At 39.6% G+C, this 22820-nt stretch overlaps 1 protein-coding gene across 1 annotated transcript in view; it reads right to left on the reverse strand.

Moving 5' to 3' along the window:
- Positions 1 to 272: 272 nt before the first annotated feature.
- Positions 273 to 22820, reverse strand: part of LOC145986934 (peptidoglycan recognition protein 3-like) — a 38128-nt gene continuing 15580 nt past the window's right edge. The window contains exons 4-6 of the mRNA XM_083121398.1: positions 9549 to 9657; positions 5556 to 5876; positions 273 to 539 (exon numbers count right to left, since the gene is read on the reverse strand). Of these exons, the coding sequence (XP_082977524.1) occupies positions 355 to 539; positions 5556 to 5876; positions 9549 to 9657 (615 nt within the window). The 3' untranslated portion in view covers positions 273 to 354. The remainder of the gene's footprint in view (positions 540 to 5555; positions 5877 to 9548; positions 9658 to 22820) is intronic.

Consider the following 22820-nt stretch of genomic DNA (forward strand, 5'->3'; position numbering starts at 1 on the left):
AAAATTAGGTGAAAACATCTGCACTTGTTGCACTTGGCCAGCCGCCACTGATATACATAGGCTACGTAGGCCTACGTTATGAGCCACCATTGCGCACAACCACGGACGAAGTCTAAAATCGATTTCCTAATGTAGAATCTGTTACAACTGACAAACCTGTACCTTGTGTAGCAGGGACTGGACTATCGTCCCAATATGTGTCACCACTTTAAATCTGGTATATCATTTTGAATTACCCTGTATATTAGAAGTAGTAAAGCTAAAGTGCATACTAGAAATGAAGCAAACTTTATTTAATTGCACATGTATTTTACACGCATAAAAGAAAAGAATGCTTTGTCAGAAGATGCATCTTCAAGGATTTGCGGTCCAGTGAGGCCAGGTAACAATTTCGTTGTAGAACACATCGCCAGGGCACAGCGTATCTATAGCTTGCCTGTGTCCAATCAGCTTGTAATCTGGTTCGATGTTTCCCAGCTCTATGCCACACTCAATCAACCCTTTCACTGCATTCAAAGCTGCTTCATTTGGAAGGACCTCTGCAAAAATAAACATTGGAAGCTTTAATGTCGTCAAGAAATGAAACAAGACTTTCATAATTTCATTAACGCCTGGAATAATATGAGCAAAATTCACATACGTATTATTGTAATAATTTCTTTACATGAATCACATTATCTCTAAATATCTGTAGGCAGTGGTTTATTCACGATTTCATTCCGAAAGGGGGTGGGAGGGGACAAACTAATCTTTTCTTGGAGGGGAGCGGACTCTAGTTCACACATTCTACAATAGCATTGAAACTGTAAAATTTGTAGGTTAACAAATAATGAAAGGAAATTATTTTGAGTTCAAGATATTTCGGGGGGGTTGCAGAACTAGCCCCCATCGTATGGCGATTCACGTTTAGGCAATCTGTAGACATATTTATTTGTAGATCTAGAGACAATTTCAGACACAGCACAAATGGACATTTTAGGCTAAAATCGTGAACAATGAGAAGAGCAAAATTAAAAATGAAAAAAGATCAACAAAAAAAAATGATATTATTTACCAGCATTTGTTCTGATGGAAGACCAAAATTCATACTCTTAGGTCTCATATAACAACAAGTGCCGGATCTACAACCCGCAAAACCCCGCGGTGCGGGGGGGGGGGGGTGGCGGAGACAAGTAAGTCTTTAGGGGGTCTTCAGCCATTGACATAGTAGAGGGTTCGCATAAGTAAAAAAAAAAAAAACGTAGTTACTAAGAGGTACAGAAACTAATACAATATATAGGGATAAAGGTAAAGTTAAAGTTCCCTGTGCACATAGCACCCTGCATTAAAGGCACATTTAGGGGATGTGGGGATAGGGCCCCACATATTTTCGATATCGGACGTCATGGAGATGATGTGATCAGCATCACACTCCGGCCGCCTTTAGCCTCCACCAGGTATCATTCGATTTGAGGCTGGGTGGGTCCTGGAACCGCTTTATGCGGGGACAAAGCCGGAAACATTCTGACCTTAGACATTTCCCGCGTCGCAGTCAGGCTAGAATCATATCAGGCTAGAATTTCACTAGAAATGCAGTGGTGAAGGTTTTTTTCTTTAATCAGAAAAAATTATGACTAGTGCCCGGATTTTTATGTAATATCAAAGTACAAAATATGTACATAAATATGTAACAATAATTTATAAAATATGTACCTAAATATGTATTATGAAAAGGATATGTAGCTAAATATGTATTATCAAAAGGATATGTAGCTAAATATGTAGTATCATAGAATATGTAATATTAATAATAATCGAGTAGCCAAGCAATGTCAAGAATTCTACTAGATATTTATTTATTTGAACATATTCAACGTAATTTTAAAGACATAAGATGTTCAAATTAAAATTTGTATCAAATTTATAAACTCAAAAAAAGCGCAGCAACGTGTACATATTTAAGAAACGAATTTTTGTCAACTATTAATTACTTTTCACATCGCAAATTATTGTAGAATATGTAAATATGTACGAGAGCTCTTCGTAACTTTCGAAACAAATTGTAAAAAAAAAAGCGTCTACAGAAAGAACAATCGAATGAAAATACATAGCTACTTTTGTACTTTTTGGTACAAGGGATCATAAGTGTAACTCGCTACGTACAGGAAAGTAGCTTTCTTGTCCATCGATGCCAAGTTTCTAGGTGCTTTGCATAAACCTAAAAGGTAAAGGTAAAGTGTTCCCCTGTGCATAGCACCACGCCATGAAGGCTTATAGGGGGTGTGGGGGTAACGCCCCACACTTTCTTGATCCGGTCGTGAGTGGGGTGATGTGATCAGCATCACGCCCCTAACCGCCTTTACCCCCCAGGGTTTCCCCCAGGTACCCATGTTATTCGACGCTGGGTAGGCGCCGGGGCCGCTTCCACCGTTAGAAAAGTTCCCGGATTTGAACCGGCCGGGGATCGAACCCGGGACCTTGAGCATGGTAGTCAGACGCGTTACCGACTGAGCCACCGCGGCCACTGCATAAACCTAAAAGCGAAACGAATATATGTAACCAGAAATGCGGTGGGGAGAAACTCCAGCATCTTTCGATAAATAACAGTTCCAGTAATATTTTTTTTCTTCAGCCTGTTTTTAAACTTGGCAATCAATTTTAGGTGACCATAAGCGCTATGAATCTCATTGATTAGAAAATATGACATCACATGAGCTACAAATTTTCTTCATCATCTTTCGGAGATCGAAAAGGTAGGAAAAATGATAAAGATAGGAAAAAATACCGAAATATGTTACTTTATATAAAGTAAATTAGCAAATATGTAAAATATGTAATATCCTGGCATATATGTAAAAATATGTAACATAAAACTTGTGCAAAATGATATCAGTTACATAATTCGTTGACATTTTCGTGTTCAAGGTATGTATCTAGAAAGGAATACAATATGTAATTACATACAAATCCGAGCTCTAGTTATGACTACATGATGATGATGATGATGATGAGTTGTCTGCCGGAAGGCAGGTCTTTTGACCGGAAGGTCGCTGGGCAAGGTGAACCCATGGCGGTTTGCCATTGCCTTCCATGGGATGAGGATGAAATGGACATTTACAAACAACCATGCACAGCGGGATTCGAACCAGGGACCCCTAGCTTCGCAGCGCGATGTGCTAACCAGATTGTAACAAATGTGTCATTTTCCAGTTGTGAGAAAGCAGTGTCATATATACATTGGGTAAGAGGGACGAAACCGTGGGGGGCATGCCCCTCCAGTTCTCGTTTGGACCCTCTTATAGGGACCCAATGTATAACTTTCAACATATTGCATGTATGGGGGTGGGGGCTTAATAGCCGGGCGACTCTTGCGATTGCCCGGGACACCGCCCTCGATGTCGCCAGACCGGAGCGTCCAGATTTAGTATAGTAGGATCCTTATTTCTGATTACATAAATGTGGATATTTGTTTTATAAAGAGTTGGTTTGTGCAGATAAAAAATAATTGAAGTTACTTCTCAATGACAAATGTATATTGTCAAATCTTGTAGCAATTTAAGCTAAGAGACTACTGTTATTTTGATATCAACCTACAATATACGCGTTCTTTGACATTAAGGAGTTGAAAAAAAAACAAGGCTATTATTTATCGTCGTTAAACCGTAAATATACAACACTGTCATGTTCTTCATTGGCCGAAGGTGGAAAGTAGCGGGATGAGGGTAGAAAGTTGCGGGGTGTGACAGAGTGGACAGTTGGGGTGCCAAAAATCGACCTCACCTGGATTATGTAAATATGTGTGAAGATATTAAACTCCTATAAAGGATTGTAGGAACAAGTATTATAAACCGAATATGATAATCAAATTCTCAGTCAAAAGTTACATGTAAAGTATTATGTTGTATAATTACTTAATCACAGTAGTACAGTCAATTTTTTGTCCAGGTAATAAAGTTCGATGTACCCTGATATATATGTTTTGTTGTCAAAGCTAGTTATTGTAATTACAATTTTTCATGGGTTATCTCAAGTGTAGTAGGTCGCAACTTTAAAAAAAAACCTCTGCCCTCCCCGCAAATCGAAAGAAGTCGGTATTTACGCCCAAATCTCTGAAGTAATCGGCGCCTATGCACATCACCCCCTGCACAGTTAAAAGTTTTGAGTTGAACTAAATATGGCGTGTGTGTGTGAAGAAAGGTAGAGGGGGGCCTTTGGTAATATTTTGTGGGGGGGCCAAGATTTGTAGATCCAGCACTGTAATATCAACACTTGATGGGAGGTCATTATATTGGGTGAGATGTCTGTAGAAGAGAGGTCTTTTTTGAATCTCCAGTAGATGTTTTTTTTCTGTGCAAAATAGGGCTGTGTTACGTGTTGTGCGCATAGGCACTTGAAAGTGGAATTCCTGAAGAAGCATGCGACAGCGGATTTTGTCATTCACAATTTTGTATAGGTAATTGAAATCATTCAGCAAACGGCTCTGATAGAGAGTCTGTAAGTTTAGAAAGGACAAGAGACACGATGTTGAAAAATTACGCAAGGAGGGAACCGTATAAAGAACTATAGGTAGGAAAACGTGAATGGCGGAATCGATTTTGGAGAGCCAAGAGAGACAAGTCATGGAGCAGACTGGAGATCAATTATTGGGCAAATGAATGACTTGAAAAGGCGAGGGCTGAGATATCATTGATTTCAGTAAAATGATACAGTAAACCTAAGGGACACGTGGATTTTCTTGTGGTGCTTATAATATGTTTCTCAAATGCGAGCTCTTGGTCGAAAACAATATCTAAGTCTTTTGGAGAGGATACTACTTTGATGTTATTGCCAGACACCTTTAAGAGGTTTTTTTTGAGAGAGATGGCGAGAGTAGTACATTTTTCAGGATTATATGCAAAGGTCGATGTAAAACACCAAGAAGTAAATGTTGATAGGTCATTCTGCAGGGATAAGTGTAATTGGAAGAGGAGAATTTTTCTGAAATATTTTACAGTCATCTGTGAAATACGCTGCGGAAGAAGACAAATGTGAAGTCACCGGCAGTAAAAATGGGACACCTAGATCCTGAAATACTTGCTTCCTTGCAAGGAATTAGGTATGGGTGCTGCCTAACTCTACGGCGATAAGTGGATTTTAATAGCAAATTTTCAATGGCAACTTCTACCAACACCATAGAGGAGTTAGGCAACATAACGCCTTGCAGAGAAGCTAGTGTTTCAGCATGTAGGTGTCCAATCTTATTGCCAGTGACTGTACGTACAGTCACGGACAGTTCTGGGTTGTAATGATATCATTGAAAGTCAATGAGATTGCTACAACCCAGAAGTGTCCGTGACTGTACATGCACCAACATGCATAAGATAACTGTTTTATTGAAAATTAATCATTTGTAGATTTTTAAACAAATTTCAAAATTTCTTTAATTCTCAAAACGTTTAAAGCAGATTGTTTTAAATTACTATGTCGATCCTGACTAAACATTCAAATCCTGTCATATACTATTTCTTGCCTCGTGACGTCAGAATGATAAGTGCCGATACAATACGAGTCTTCGGTACACATACAAATTCACTTACCCATGAAGTTGCCAATGACGCAGATTCCCACGCTGTTAAAGTTGTATCCCGGCGCATGCGCGCCCACAACATTCCATCCTCGACCCTCGTATATATTCCCGTCTTCACCCACCACAAAACTATATCCGATATCGTACCATCCATTAGTGTCCATGTGGAGGCTTTGGTAATACTGCACCACGCTTATGCACGCTGATTGGTTGAAGCAGGGAACACTGGCGCCATGGTGAATTACTGTGTAAGGCACCGGGACCTCATGGTAGTCTATTCCGGTAGGAGGACGAGCTCCCCATTCTTCCCGGGAAACAATCCTGGGACAGGCTATAGTTAAGAACAGAAATTGTACTGAATTAATGCAATAATTATTGTGGAGTCATTAAAAAAGCCGTAACAAGTCTCAAGTCTTCATATTACGGTCCGACCTTTAAACCCCTATGACTATCCATGACTTTATCTACCTAATAAGAGAGTATAGATGGAACTTGTAGCGTTTACAATAACATATACATTTTTACCGACTATTTCAATGTAGGATAACCATTGGCTTTGCGAGGGGTCCAATTGGTCTGCCATTAGAAATTGGAATCATTAATATAAAATCAGAGGAAAAAATAGTCGACAAAAAAAATATCGGAAATGTTAGAGTAGAATGCAGGAACCATTTCAGAGTTAATATTTTTCATAGCCTACCATTTAATTCTGGTTATAAATGGTTTCACGAATTTTCAAAATTCCAGAAATGAAATTTGTATGTGAAAGTTATCACAATACAATTTTACGGCTATTTACACCTAACTTCCAATGATTTTTCTTGAACGAGGATTGGAAACTTTTATCACAAAAGAGATGAACTACACATTTCAGTATATTAGCGGTGTGAAATGTGAAAAAAAGACAATCAGATGTGCGGGTAGTTACTCATCTGGTATATCGAGTTGAATATAATAATAATAAGGTTTATTTCTACTAACATCATAATACAAATATCAAGTTTTAATATTACAACAGCCTGACCCTTCCTTACAAACATGGCTGATGGTACCCATGAGCATAATACGGATAGTAGTGAAAAGGAATGCTTATCATATTTGATTAAGGTGCCTTAGAGGACAATATTTACCTGAACCAAAATTCAGTGTTTCGAACGTTACTTTTTAAAAATATCTGAGTTATTGCCCAAAATAGATAACATAACAATAATAGTTATGTGAGCCAGTCAAATATAAACCAGAATTTGTTCCATACAAGCAAGTAGGTGTCGAAGTGGGTGTGTCTGAGACTCTTTCTATAGCGTGCAGTTCAAATTCAAAATATTCAGTCAGTAGCAATATCGATGAGTGAGCAAGCAGTCTCAATTGAACAACGTCAGAGGCGTATATTCGGGGCTATCTAGTCTATCTGCAAAGCCCAGACTCAGGAATAAAATACATAAAAACATATCTATCAGAAAATGTGCATAAAATTGTTCATTTCAATAAGAAGATGAACCTGATTTCTTAGGAGTTGGAAACATTGCCAGCTTTCTTTGAATTCGCGAGACGGCTGGCCCAGCGCCGGCGGGCAACTCCACGGGGGTGACGGGCAAGCTTGACAGGGCTACCTTAAGAATCACCCGATCAATGTTGCAAACCAATTTTTACCAGCATGTAATTTCCCCAGGATCGGAGAATTGTGGAGCCAAACTGTTACAGGAGAGAGAACAGGGTTGCATATGGCGGGGTAAAAACACTCTGAACTTCCTCAACAGTCTGGGTCAATGTTGCAAACAAATTTTTCCCAGCATGTAATTTTCCCAGGAATGGGAAATTTTGAAGCCAAATTATCGCAGGCAACGGGAAAGTGTGTCATATGGCAGGGACAAGACCATCATTGAACGCTTGCAGAGAAGTTGAAAAAGAGGTCGTTGAACTTCAAACAACTAGAGATACAGTGGGGAGTAGAAAATTATTGGCTGAGCGGGAATGGTTTATGGGTGCATCTAAAAATTACCGAAATGACAAGGACCAGTTCTAGTCTAGATCGCGTCGAGTGGTCTTGGTGCGTGGAATTTACTTAGAGGCAGCGTGTGAATACAGTAGTGAGTGGATTCACTGGATTGTATTTTTGTGAATGTTATGTGCTGTCTTGTGTAGTGAACTGAAATGAGGGACATAATTAACAAGCTGTCTATTCGGCTTATGAATGACGATAAGCTCCAAATCGTTGTGGATTTTTCTTGTATGTCCACTTTGTGAACAGGTAAGCTAATGGGGATCGGACATACAGTTAAAGTGGTATCTAAACCACCATGTATCGAACCCGGGACCCCTTAGTTTCAAGGCAACGACGTTACCACTGCGCCAACAAGGAGTACCCGAACTTAAAATCATGAAAATAGGTAGGTTGAAATTTTATTTTTATTCTCGTATATGGGCCTACATAATATTACACAATATGGGCCTCTTGTTTATGCAAATAAGAATGACATTCTTGAAATCCTTTCCTTACTGCAGTACAGTGTACATGTCCATGTTTTATTTATGAGGTATATATTTTTTTTATCAGAGTCACATCATTTCAAACCGCCACCCCAAATTAGTTACAAAACAAGAACACCTTCACCAGCAAATATTTGTTCATTCGAACACTATTATATGATAGCCGAGGTTCTTAACCCAGTATACGCCACTGCACAACGTATTATTGTTAAAGTTCCCGCCAAAGAAGGCGCAAAGATGAGTGAAATCTTGGGAAGATTAAAGTAACAATGAACATCATCAAAAACCTGTTTGCCTGGATAAAACTTTTGTGTGTTGACGTGAACACGAACAGATTACGACTCATGCACAGCAAATCCCAAAACAAGCCTGATTGCAAACCACTTAAACTCAAGAAAAAAAATGCGAAAATGCACTGGAGTGTGTTGGAACATCCTCCCTATATCCCTGATCTCTCACTCTGTGATTATCATTTGTTTGGACAACATAATGAAGCGTTGGGAGGTCATCGTTTCGACGGCGATGAGGAGCGTCTGCTTCTCGTGCAGTTTGCTTCGGCACCAACCACCATCTTTCTAAAGCCATGGGTATTAAAATACATATTACCAATCCGTTCGCAAATGTGCCTTGCCCGACCCTGTGGCCGAGTGGTTAGCACATCGCGCTGCGACGCCAAGGGTCCCGGGTTCGAATCCCGGTCGGTCTTGGTTGTTTGTGAATGTCCATTCATCAATTTCATCATTTCATCACTCATCCCCATCTTCGCAAATTAGCCAAGAGGCACAAAACGCGAAGTAAAATAAACTAAATCAAATCAAATCAAATGTGCCTTAATTGTAGTGGAATATAACAGGAATATGATCGATGTATATTTTTACAATATTTTCATGTAATAAAGTAATTAAAAGTTAAAGAGCAAAACTCAAATTTATATTTGACTGACCCATGTATCACCAGGTTATAAAAATGACAGAAAATTATGTCTTATCCTTAATTGAACTGATTAGAATCTGTCCTGAAGTTGTAATATATCACGAAAACTATAATTTAAAGAATGAAAATTGCTGTCATGAAAAAATACTAACTTTACTAACCAACTTTGAAAAGGGTGAGACCAGGGTGACAACTGACTTTTACTTACCATTTTACTGCTGTTGATGTATAGCTATGGAAAAAACTGAGGGCAAAATGCAATAAACAACAACTATTGATATGGTATTTCTCTACCATCTACATTTACTATATACATTTTTTACATACGAGAGAATAAAACAGAGCTGCATTAAGTGAAAACTTAAGTTTTAACTTTAAGCAAAATATGTGTTAGTAAGTCAAAGTGCAATAGATAGTGGGGTCCCGGGTTCGATACCCAGTGGAGGCACATTGCACAGTGGTTCGGATTCCACTTTAAACTGTATGTCCAGTCCCAATTGGCCTTACTATGCACAAAATGGAAACACCAATTCAATCAATCAGTCAATGCAATAGATAGCAAAATCAGTGTGAGTACACTTACCTGCGGAAGCATACGAAACCAACAAGCAGATAGCCACTACGATCAACATGGTTCCTCTGCTACTCTCAAGAAAGCAACGGTTTATAATGTCCTGCCTGAATTTCCTTATCTGTATCTTGAACCAGGGTTTTCCTTATCTGTACCTTGAACCAGGGTTTTGATTCTTTAGGTCAATGAAATAGCATCCAACTAGGCTTTATAAATAAAACAAAAGCAGAGAGAAAAGAAAGTGGATTTATCTTCTGATAACGCAAATCCTTAGTTGTTGGGAAAATCCCTCTAGCAGAAGCTATTTACGTAAGGTGTGCAGAAATAGCTTATTTGATGGATTATAGCTAGGTATTGTTTACGAAGACCTTATCAATTAACGTGATAAACGGAAACAATAATGTGAAAATTTCTCTCTTTATTACATTCCGACTTTACCTGTATCTGTAGGTGTGTTTCACCTACGTCACAAACTTTTGCATTGTGGGATCAAGCAGCCATGATTGAGGCCGGTTCTTGTCAGCATACGGAATTCAAGAGGCAGGCGGGAGATTTGATCCTTGTTTAAAGTCATTATCCCCCAGCGGTTAACAAAGGGAGAGGTACTCTTTGTTAAAAGAAACACCCAAGCTGGCGGTTTTCTTTTGAAGTAGAAGCAACAAACTGGAGTAGGAAAGCGATGTTGCCAAATTGAAGAGATAAAAAGGAAAAGCAGAAGGAAATGGTAGAAAAAAGAAAGAGAAACAAAATTAAAGAATATTGAAAGAGAAAATAAATACAGATAAAGATTAAAAAGGAAGTCTTTAAGGGTATTATCGAAAGGGGGGTGGGGAGAAATATCCAACTCTTACATATTAGGCCTTAATTGACATCGGGGTTCTGTGGGGATTCTGAATTAAACGTGGGGGGGGGGGAGTTTTCAACTCTAGGTCTTACATTATGGCTGGTATTTTAGTTAGTGGGGGATTGAACATTAAATTGAGGGGGTATCCAATTCTTGTGTATTACTATTGTCTTAGACTGTTGCGGAAATTCTGGTGTGGAGACTGAGAATTAATTTTTTGGAGGAGGCAATGCTGTCTAAAATTAGCATGGAAATTTTGGTGTATTGTATTAAATTTAAAGGAGGATTTAGGAAGCTCTTGATAAAGTGTTAAATCTTAGATTGTCGAGAGATTTCTGTAGTGGAGAGAGAGTTCGAACATTAAATTTTGGAGACTGTATTTAGCGATATTGTATGTGGTACACGTTTTCGACCTCAAACGTGCCAAAAGAGAAGCTGGAAAAGACAAAATATCTCGGGATCTTAAGGAAGTATTGACACCCCATTAAATTAATATTCTTGAAAGCCTGCAAAGAAATGGGTGTAAACATTTTCTTGCTCGCTTCACTCGCAATCATGTGTTGCGAGAATGCGTGTTTGGCGCTTTACTGAGGTGAATGTGAAGTTTTATACTATAGCTGCATTACAAGACATAAGCGATATTCTCGATATTCATTAATAACATCACTTCTTAAAATATAATGCTTAGTGTTGGTATACTGCTTAATTTAAAGCAGGTGCATCATTTGGGACAAAAATATATCGAATCCGCATTTCTAACTTGTCACAGGAAAATTTTAAATTTGCACTGAAGATAAAATCCAAGTAATTATTGTTATGGATTATGGTTTGTTACTAAAATAATTATATTTACCCCAGCAAACGGGGGGGAGGGGTGAGGGTGAGTTCTTTGAAAGAGGAACCCTGTTATATTATCGCCCTGAGGTTAAGAATTTCTAGCTAGGGTTCTGTAATATCTCGTGAAACAAATTGAATCTGTCATACGGCTGGAGCATATTATTTGGTTTGCCAAGGTTGAATTATTCTATCTTTATCTTAAGTTGTGTAACAATTTATGTTAAATACTCAAATTGAGTTTTATAAACCCACTCAAAAATACTATTTATATGCATATTTACATATTTTAATTTACTACATTTAACTAATCAATGTGCTAGCTTTACGTTTTTTCGAAAATCGAACAATCAAAAAATATGGACAATTTAACATGGTATTTCATTCAAATAGACATCAACTATTACACATTCACCCAAACTATTTTCAGGGGATTATGAGCGATTTTAGGGGTGGTCTTGAGTGATGGGCACCCCTGTTTAGGGAATAAGGGCAGATCAAGTAGTGTTCTGTAAAGCTAACAAAAAAGTTACTTTCGGTAGACACACTGTCGTAATTAAATACTTTGTGGGGATTACGATATGGTTTGAGGGCACGAATGATGTTTTTTTGGGGGGACACATGATATAATTTTTGGGGGGAATGCGGCATTGGCTTGGGGGGGGGGGATGGGCACCTCTGATCTCCATGAAGGAAATAATATCCTGCATCCTGCAATGTTGTCTTCATACTTGGGATGTTCACTAGCAGCCGTGAGTGATAACTTGCATTATGCAAAGTCTAAGAAAAAAACTAAAAGCACAACACTATAACAAAGCAACAAAACAGTACCATAACACAACAAAGAAATAACACAACACAACTAGTTAAAAAGAATCAACCCCGCACGTGGTTATGGAGCAAAAATAACGAGAGGCGCCTTGCAACTACAAGAAATGTAAAGAAAATGTGGAAACAACGTCTGAGTGCACGCGCTTATCGGGAGCGGTTTGGCTATTGTTTGCTATTGTTGTCAGTGTTAAGTTTGATGAAAGGGTTGCCGATGGGGACATAACAAACGCGCGGACTTTTTTTTTTTTTTTACGATGGTACAGACGGGATCAAATGAAATGTACTTCCGTTCTCCTACCAACTCAGAAGCGAGTTGGAAACTCTTCATTGCTCCTGTATTGATAAGAAAGTGGGGGGAGGGCAGTAGCAGACAAGGCCAGCACGCAAACTTGTTTCCGGCAAGCTTTCTGTTGGAGTCTTGGCAGTTTGTGGAAGGATTTTGTGTTCCTACCACCCCCCCTCTCCGCCTCTTTCTCTCTCTCCTTGTGTTTGTGTGTGTGTGTGCGCGTGCTAGACACCTGTTTCATTTTAAGTTTGACTTATTTGTATTGCATTGACTAATTGCTGGCCCGACTTGGAATGAACCAGGTTAGCAATGGAGACATAATGAAGGATCAAAAATACAAAAACTCCTGGCATAAGTAGTTAGTAGTAGTAAAGGTAAAGTAAAGTTCGTCGTGCGTATAGAACCGTGCCATGAAGGAACATTTAGGGGATGTGGCAGTAGGGCGCCGTATATTCTCGAATCCGGCCATTTTGGAGGTCATATGATCAGCACCATGCTCCAGCCGTCTTTACTCCCCAGGGATGTAATAGAAACGATTTTGATTTGATTCTTTATTTTATTTCGCTTTTTGTGCCACTTTTGGCTAGTTTGCGAAGATGGGAATGAGGGATGATATGATGAAATTGATGAATGGATACTCAGAAACATCCATGCCCAGGCCAGGATTCGAACCCGAGACCCCTAGCGTCGTAGCGCGATATGCTAACCACTCCGCCACAGGGGCCGGCTAGTAGAAACGAGAAAATAAAAATAAAAAAAAACATTCTGCGTATGTGACAGATTTTTTTGGATATTGCCTTGGAAGTATCTGTTAACATCCTAACCTGCAATTTTGTTTAAGGATAAAACTTAGTTGAAGGCCGCGAGTGTTCCTGAGAAGTAATAAGCACATCACATAGATTAATGCGCAATAGTTTAGCTCGGGTTTTTCGAAAGAAAAAAAGAAGGATATACAAATCAATTCTACGAATGCTTACGTCATTGTGACCATGGAGTGCACTTTGCACACTAACGAGGATCTGGCGTCTAGACATAAGGCCCGTATAATGGTCTGTGGGGTTTGGACTGTGTCCTATCCATCTACGTTTGTAGTTGTCCTTTCACAAATTTCATCATAACACACCTTTGATCCTTATCTTTGTGATTACCCAAAAGTGGTAGAAAAGTGAAATAAAATAAATCAATCAATCTGTTATTGTGTCCCTGCGTTTTTCAAGTTTTCTTCATGACTGAAAATTAATGTTTCACTGATGTAATGCATCATTATAATCATGTGAATTATTTTCCGTCATCATCGTGTGCTTAATCATTCCTTAAATAATAGACCCTAACGCTGTTGTCCTTAGTGTAATTGATCTTATTGTATGGAAGTTTTGATGTAGGCAAAAGAATGGTTAAGAATAAATCTCAATTGATTATTCGAAATTTAAAATATAATAACTCCGACGAGACGAATATTAACTGTTCTTAGTTCGATGTCAAAGAACGATTTCTCCTAATTAAAAGGATTCCGGCCTCCGTGGTAGAGTGGTTAGCACAGCTTGCTTAATCACCGGCCTTGGCATTGTGTTCATTCGGTGTTCATTGTGAATGTCCCTTCATTAATTTCACCATTTCATCGACCATCCTCATCGTCGCGTTTAGCCAAAAGTGACACAAGAAGCGAATTAAAATAAAGCAAATCAATCAATCAATAGAACATAGGGTCTCCAGTTTCATAGAGCAGTATGCAAAGCACTCAGTCATGGAGGCCCTGAAAATTGAAATTATAAATGCAACAGAAAACCTGATATTAGAGTATTTTAAGAGTTTAGGCATATTAACAATTCACGTCAACCAACAATACTTTCACCTGTATTGTGTGATATATGGTTCTGCCCTAACACTTCATTGATTAATTTGCTTTTATTTAACTTACCTTTTGTGCTACTTTTGGCTTATTTGCGAAGATGGGGAAGATGATATGATGAAATTGATAAATGGACACTCACAAACATCCATGCCCAGGTAGGGATTCGAACCCGGAACACCTGGTCCTGAGATTTCGGCCTGTGTATAGAACCGCTGGCCATCCACAGTCGTGAGGAAATTGGGGAGCTAAAAATGAGTAGCGTTGATCGGTCACGGAAACCTACAACGACTGAAGGCTTGTCTTGCTGACCACACGTCACCCCATAATTCCCACCTCGGCAGGTGGATGTGAGACCGGCAGTCGGTATAACCGCGTTTGTTACAACCTGTCCCGGTTCCCGCGCTAGGCGATCGCTGGCTTCTCTCCGTGCTGGGGAAAGTCAAAGCCAGGCAGCCAATTAAAATACGCAACGTCGGAACAGCGCCTACGTAAGCGCCTCTCTTCTGGCTTCTATTCGCTCCTCGCTGCCCAGCAGACGATTTTTTCCTCGTTTCTCATTGGCACCGAAACTGTCGAGCGCTCCCTAGCGCGGGAAACGGGACAGGTTCTACCAAACGCGGTATAGGTAGGACCTGGCCCTCACGGAGAGGGGGGGGAGAGAGAGAGAGAGAGATATGCAGGCAGGGTGGGGGGAGGGTGGTAGGAACACAAAATCCTTCCACAAACTGCCAAGACTCCAACAGAAAGCTTGCCGGAAACAAAGTTTGCGTGATGGCCTTGTCTGCTACTGCCCTCCCCCACTTTCTTATCTATACAGGAGCAATGAAGAGTTTCCAACTCGCTTCTGAGTTGGTAGGAAAAGGGAAGTACATTTCATTTGATTCCGTCTGTACATTGCGAAGTACTCGCGTTTGTCACGTACCCAGTCAGCCGCGCACAATCGTTAATGTGGAAGAACCTAACAGTTAGTTAGTTAGAGAACGCGACAACAGATGGCAGCGCGAAGAAAAGCTGGAAAGAAAGTTGGTTGACGAAATAGGAGGATACTAAGCCGCGCGTCAGGCTAAGTTTGCAGCAGGTTTTATGTATCAATCCGCGCGAGAACTGAGCTCAGAATCTTCCGTGCCAGTCTTTCCTCAACCGCCGAGCTGCTTACATCGCAGACACTGAGAAAATCCACAGTATTGCCAACCGCACAACACATCAAAACCCGCATGCATGTCAAGCGGAATATATTTGTGTTTCTTTTTGTCTCCTGAAACATAACATTTTAGAAGTACTTTGGGCGCATAAATTATTTTAAAAATGTGTCATTACTTAATATAAATGCGAAATATCTTCGAAACATGAGAGCATGTGCATGGACGTCCGCAGGATTTTTCCAGGGAGGGGCAAGGAAGGTATTTTTTCCCAGGGGGGCAAACAAGTCACATTTTCCCCCAAAAGAGTGTAGTTCCCTAAAAAAACATTGCTTAAATTTGAATTTATGGTGTTAATGCAATAATTAACACTTATTATTGGGGCTAAAAAGAAATTATATGTGTGAAATACATAATTTTTGGTTGACTTTCATTTTCCAGGGGGGGCACGGCCCCCTTGCTTCCCCTTCCGGACGCCCATGATCATGTGTATATTTTTCGAGCACGCAAAAATAAAAATAAACAAATACTATATAAGTAAACAACGACAGGCCCTCTTGAATTTAATGACAAATAATTGTTTTTGGTTTATAAAAAAATACAAAACCTTTATTACTGTAAGACACGCGCACTTCAAGTTATAACAGAAAAAAAAAGCATGATTTGTTATTGGGGATATATACAATCAGGTGCATTGTCTGCTGCTATTACTCTGGTTTCAATTTATGAATCACTTCACTAAACCAGGATTCAAATCTTGGTCTGTCCATTTCTTGCTAATCATTCATCCCTTTCTTTGCACGGAACAGTAAATATGCGCCTTCAACAAAGACGTGATTGCCGCCAGTGGGTTAAACAATAAGCCTCCCCATTCCCCTCTCCCTTTCTCGTCGGTTTCTTCAGTTCAGTTCTGGCGGTGGTTTTGCACGGTGTTATATATAAAAAAAATCAATTTACGCCCCCGCCCCTCACCGAGTTAAAGCACGTCTGGTCCAAATAATAAACATGTTTCTTCTCACGGGGATATCTTTTAATACCGGGGACATTATTTTGTCGTCAAACAACAAACAATCGTTTCCTCTTCCTAAATTCAAACCGCAAATCATTCAACACCCGGGATACAGTTCGTGCGCACATTGACGGCAAATCACCTCACGCCCTGTTTTACTTTGCTCTTGTTTCCGTAAGGAGGATTATGCATTTTAAACAACTTGCTTGATTTGAAGAGCTTTTCCCTTCGGATGAAGCCCACAATAACACTCGCTGAACAGGAGACCTTGATTCAGTCATTCTCGCCGCTGTATAGCACGATTATTAATCACAATAAACATAGGGTTAAAATAGCGGGATGTGCAACACTGGTATCACGGATTCCACGCGCTCTGCAACGTATTCAGTCTTGCTCGACTCGCACTTGGGCTTCAGCGATTCCTCAACGCAATACAAACTCCAGTTGGCGAATCTGCGGATCCAAGTTCGTCTGCACAGTGATTGCATCCGATCAAGTCCACACCCAGTGGCGGATTACCAAATAGGCCCACTAGGCACGTGCCTAAGGGCGGCAACTCTTGGGGGCGGCAAATCTTTTTTCCAGAATATCAAGAATAATAAAAAGTGTCTTACGTACACAGTGACAATTTAGACCTATGAAACCAATGTTTCAAATCAACGGTTTGCAACACTAGCTTCATACGAAAGAAACCTTGATGTATCAGATTTATGTGTTATCAAGAAATGTTTCGTCTGCTCTGCCTCCTTCAGGCGACAATCAATTTGTTTTTAACCCTTGCTGTGGCTTTTATCGCTTACAATACAATGCAAGCCGCCCAGCCTTTGTTGGTTTGTTTTTTTAAATACATACCCCTTGATCTTCCCGACGTACGCTTTTAGAAGGAACATGAGTTCAGCCAATACGCAGCTAGTGCTGTCGCGCTGCTGCCAAACCAACTGCTAGCGGAAAGGAAACGCTGAGATTTCGCCGAGTCCAATATTCAGCTTTTTATATATAACGCATGCACGTGATATTTGGGTACAAATTGTACAGTATAGAATTCTACGCAGGATTATATCATATCACTGCACAATGTAAGAGAAACTCGTACCTGAATGAAGTTTGAAGGTATTTATTATAGAGGAACTGCAAGACCATCATCATCACTCTCATTCTGTTTTCTCGCATGTTTCCCAGAAGATTTGAATAGGGGTTCGCCGATTTCTGTGGTAGATACGTTACACTGTTTTATAATACGTAACACAGTATGCACACAGACACCACACGCTTTAGCCGTAAGTTCTCGACTCGGAGAAAACACTTTTTCAGCACGCACTTCTTCCGACGGGAATTCCTTGAAGCAAGAATACAGTTTAAAACTAATATTTCAGTCTTGTGAACGTAACATTTTATCCTTGATGCCTGTATTACTTGTAATAGGTTCCGAGAGCGAAATTATTAATTTGATTTGCTTTACTTTATTTTATTTAACTTTTCTCTCACTTTTGGCTAATTGCGAAGATTGGAATGAGTGATGATATGATGAAATTGATGGATGGACATTCACAAAATCCATGTCCAGGCCGGGATATGAACCCGGGATCCCTGGCGTCGTAGCGCGATATGCTAACCACTCCACGGGGGCCGGCGCGAAATTATTAAGTAACACTCGCGGAACACACACTATTGCATAACTATCGAAGATAAGGGCTGGACTTCACAGCGCGCTACGACGCCAGGGGTCCCAGGTTCGAATCCCGGCCCGGGGATAGGTGTTTGTAAGTGTCCCTTCATCAATTTCATCATATCATCATCCATCCTCATCTTTGCGATTAGCCAAAGGTAGCAGAAAAGCGAAGTAAAATAAACCAACATTTATTCAATCAATAAGGGCCATATTGAATCACGCTCACAACTGTTCTTCGTGGCGTACGAGTACAATTAACTTACACCGCCCTTGTTGCGAAAACGCTGAACTGAAAGTGACTCAGACTCGCAATGTTCGTAGACGCCAACGACAATGAAGGGCCATTGTTCATATTCAGCCGAATTTGACACCCAAACCTCTACCAAGACACAACTCATCGGGGTTAACAAGGTGGCAAATAAAAAAAATAAAACAGACGGAACACTGAAGGAAAACGAAGGATCATTGTGTGTGTGTGTGTAGAGACGCGCTGTTTCCCTTGTTTCTTCGAGAAACGATATCTCCGGCTGTAGGCGACGGAAATGCATGGGACTTGGACAGTCATGTTCATAATGTCGTGCCCCATGCAATGATGAACCTTAAAGTGGCGAGTTTTATAAAGAACTTCTTGCGCGCAAAAAAAGTTACAGAACACGGCGCTTAACTTGCTCGCCGCAGTTTCCTAACTGTACAACGTTGCACTCCTGCTATTGGCTGGTCGCCAAGGACACGCTCTCCGTAACTCCGCCCGATATCGCTTCTAAAACCGTGCGTCGTATAAGCTTTTGTTAATGGCCAGGCAGGAGAGAAGACTGATTGCTTGAAACTTGCACCTGTAACAATGCCAGTCTTAAAAAAAAATAAACACATAAACACTGCTGATAAGTGAGCGAGTGAGTGCAGCTTTCGCGTGGACAGCAACTAGTTTTTGTCTTACTGTATTCTCTGGCTGGTGCATTCAGCTTGTTGTCAGTTGCGTTTGCGATTTAGTGGTTTTTCTTTTCTTTTATACAGCAGGCAGCATGAAGCGAACAAAGTTAAGTGGGGCGGCTTATCGTAAACTTCCAAACGCAAAGCGTGAAAGAGGAGCAACCTTACAGAAAAAGCTTGGTACAGTGGACACGTTTGTTAGGCTAAAGGAACAAGTGATTTCCGAAAGCAGTTCAAAAAGTGGAAGCCGAAGTGGAAGCGGCTACATCAAGTGAACTCTTTGAAACGCAAAATGTCGAAAATATTGTGGGTTTAGTGGAGGAAGAAAGTGCACCTTAGGTAGTGTCCCCTCAGTTCGTAGGAGTTCCTGATTGTGACAGTGAGAGTGCAAATTTCGTTAGTGACGATCCTACCGAGTGGTGTCTGAATGAGTCTACAATTGACATTCTTCTAAGACGTGGAATTAATCAGAATGCTGAAAACGATTTTTCTAAATCGCGAAGACTCATAGCAGATAAGACAAGATTTTTAAATAATAGTGTTTTTTTTCGTAAACTTGTAAATGGCGAATCAATTTTGCGGAATTATTTGTTATATTCGTGCAGCACTGGTGCCGTTTATTGTGCATCATGCTGGTTGTTCAAGGGCAAGACAAACATTCAGACTGGAAAAGCATCTCAAATATTCTAGCATCACACGAAAAGTGGTGAGTGGTAAATTTAATTTCTCAATACATTACATAATTTTAGGTATAGCACATACAGAAAATGAATTGTTTGTTATTGATTTTTATCCTTTGTTTTTTATTTCAGTATGTTCACTAATTTTTTTATTAGCCTGTAAAAATACTGCAAATAAGTTACTAATTTTCTTTTGAGAAGGGCGCACATTAAGTTTGTGCCTAGGGGCGGCGAGGAAGCTTAATCCGCCACTGTCCACACCTGTTAATGGATGTATTATTTTGTCTGTATTTTACAAATTAAATAACGGTTTTCTTGCAAGTATGCAGTTGTGTCGGAATAGAACCCGTCTCAGTGGAACTATATTCTGCGCTCACGTTTGGATCTACATATGCGAAAACCTGCTGCAAGGTTAACCTGACGCTTGGCTTATGTTGATATTGATTAAAACAAATTAGAAATATATTAATATCGATTATAAAAATGTATATAAAGTATAAGAAACGTAAATGTAAATAGAAATAACGATAGTTAAGGATATACTCATATGTTAAACGTACAGCAAAGTTAAGATGTTGAGACGCTAGTTCAAAACTGTGTCTTATTAAAGTCCTTCGACCGAATTTGTTTTTTGATTACCTCTGGCGAGGAGTATATCGTCAGATTTTGGTTGTTTGGTCCTTGGGAACGCTATAGTCAAATTAGAAGTCCCAAAGCACTACGGTTGCGCTAGTTACTTTAGACGCACTGGGCCACAGGTAGCGCTTTTCTTTAGCGATCTTGGGCTGTCCCTTTTCGGTTTGGCATAGGAGGTGGCGCTATATCCATTTGTCGCCCCTGAATCCACTGGAGCTTTGCTTCAATTCTCGATGACTAAGAAAAGAGGGAAGCGAGCAGAAATTTAAATAGAAGAAATATGTATATGATTGATGAAATATTCCTCAAAGATAGAAGAAAATATATGCGGATACATTCTTCCAAGATAGAAGAAAAGTTATATTCTTAGAAGACCAGGGACATAGAAGAAAAGGAAGAAGAAGCTAAATTTATTCCATTCCGAAAGAATATAATTTATGTTGTATATTACTTCGAATATATAATCTATGTAAACTGTGAAGATTCTCAGAATATAGACTCACATTTTTCTCATAACCTTTGGCTATTTCTGTTTTCTGATTGGGATTCTTAAAATAAGAACCTATTTCCCTGAAGATTTGTAGCCGTGGTATAATAATATAAATAGTGCACCTAAGGGGCATACCCAAACGGACGTAGCAAGCTTATCTTCGAATTTTCCTAGCAAGAACAGAAGGTGCGCTTTACGGCACGGAACTCGATAATTGTTGATCAGAAGATTGACGACAATAAATCGTGCCAACATTAATGAACAAAGCAAACATTACAGAGTACCTATGTAGTGAACATTTCCTTTCGGGTAAGTTCCCGTGTGTTTGTACTTTTAGAACAAATGGATCGAACTGGAGTGTTTAATCATACTTGCAATAGTGCTTCTTTGTATTTTTTTGGCAGAAAGGTGCTGATACCTCCGATAAGTTTGAGGATAAAAATGAGAGCCTAACATTCAAAGCTTTGCGTACTGTCAGAGAAAAGGCACTGCTCGGTTAAAGCATATTAATGATATATCAAAGTATCCAAAATTGATTAATTTATTTATTTTACTTCGCTTTTATGCCAGTTTTGGCTAATCGTGAAGACAAGGGACAAGGCTGTGTATGGTATGATGAAATTGATTAAGGGGAAATCACAAAGAACACTCATGTCCACTGGCTTCCCGATGACGCAGTAGTAGCGTCGTCGCCTTGTAATCAAGGGGTCTCGGGTTCGATACCCGGTGGAGATACATAGTGGTTCGGATCCCGCTTTAAACTGTAGGTCCAGTCCCAATTAGCCTTAATGTGCATTAAGTGGACTTAAAACACCAACTAGGGATGTGCCGATTACAGATGTATGAAAATCGGCAGAAATTGAGATATCGGCATCGGTATCGGAATCGGCAAAAATCCGAAATTTAAACCGGTACAGATTATACTAGAGTTTTACCTTCTAACAAGTTTTATATTCTAGTTTTGTAAGATTTATTGAAAATGTGGTTATGATTTGTCATTATTGTAGAGTTTTTGTAACAAAATTATTGCAAACACTCATTCAGAGTATCAACCTAACTATAAATCGGAAATAAAACAGTACATTGCTGTTGTATTGGAAATTCAAAAATGAGTATTCAAACCTGAAGCAAGTGCTGAGAAAATACTTGAGCATACCTGCTGCAGCAGTATTCAGTGATTGAGTGTTCAGTGTTGCTGAATAGATTTGCGATAAGAGAAGAAGTAGGTTACTTCCTGAAGTGCTTCCAAATCTCGTATTTCTGAAGTTGAATCTGGCAGAACAGGAATTCATTTTGCATTTCAAAGAACTGCTTGTGTACTAATGTTAAATCTCTAGGTTCAAATAATCTTTTGTAGATGCAAATGTACATTCGCATCTCTTGAGAATATATATGTATATACATATGATATGCAATAGAAATGTACATAGCAAATTTATTTTTGTCATGCAGAAAATAACATCCCATTTCTGTTTAATAATCTTATGTATCGGAATCGGTTAAATATCGGCATCAGTATCGGTTCCAAAAATTATCGGTGAGGTCATCGGCATCGGTAAATTTTCAGCTTCGTCACATTCCTAAAATAAACACACGTGAATTAGAATTGGCCAAAGGTTTAGGCCCCTATTCATTTCGTTATCGTCCAGTTCATATGGATATACACCGCAAAACTTCGCTTTTTTCTCCATATCTTTTTATATCGACTGCGCAAAGAGCTTGTCACATGAAAATTACCGCTTATTTCCAGATGGCACAACATTGTCATTAATTTTATGCAATGTTACCGACATTTTACACAGTACTAACAACAAACGTGCAGTTGGCGCAGGTGTAACGAACGCTACGCGGTGGGTATTTCCTTGCAGAAAACAAACAACTTGGCCGCGAACGTGGCGGGGGTACGAATCCTAACGTCACACGAAACCCACCTATATTGTATTAGTTTTTGTACCCCTGAGTAATTACGTTTATTTATTACATACGCATATACGAACCATCTACTATGCCAATAACATTGAAGATATTTCATATTTTGCAAGAATTTCGATTTTCTTCCCCCTCCCTATCGTCGCGTGGATTAA

This window comes from Lepisma saccharinum, chromosome 4 (assembly GCF_977018435.1).
Source record: "Lepisma saccharinum chromosome 4, izLepSacc3.1, whole genome shotgun sequence".
Lineage (NCBI taxonomy): Eukaryota > Metazoa > Arthropoda > Insecta > Zygentoma > Lepismatidae > Lepisma > Lepisma saccharinum.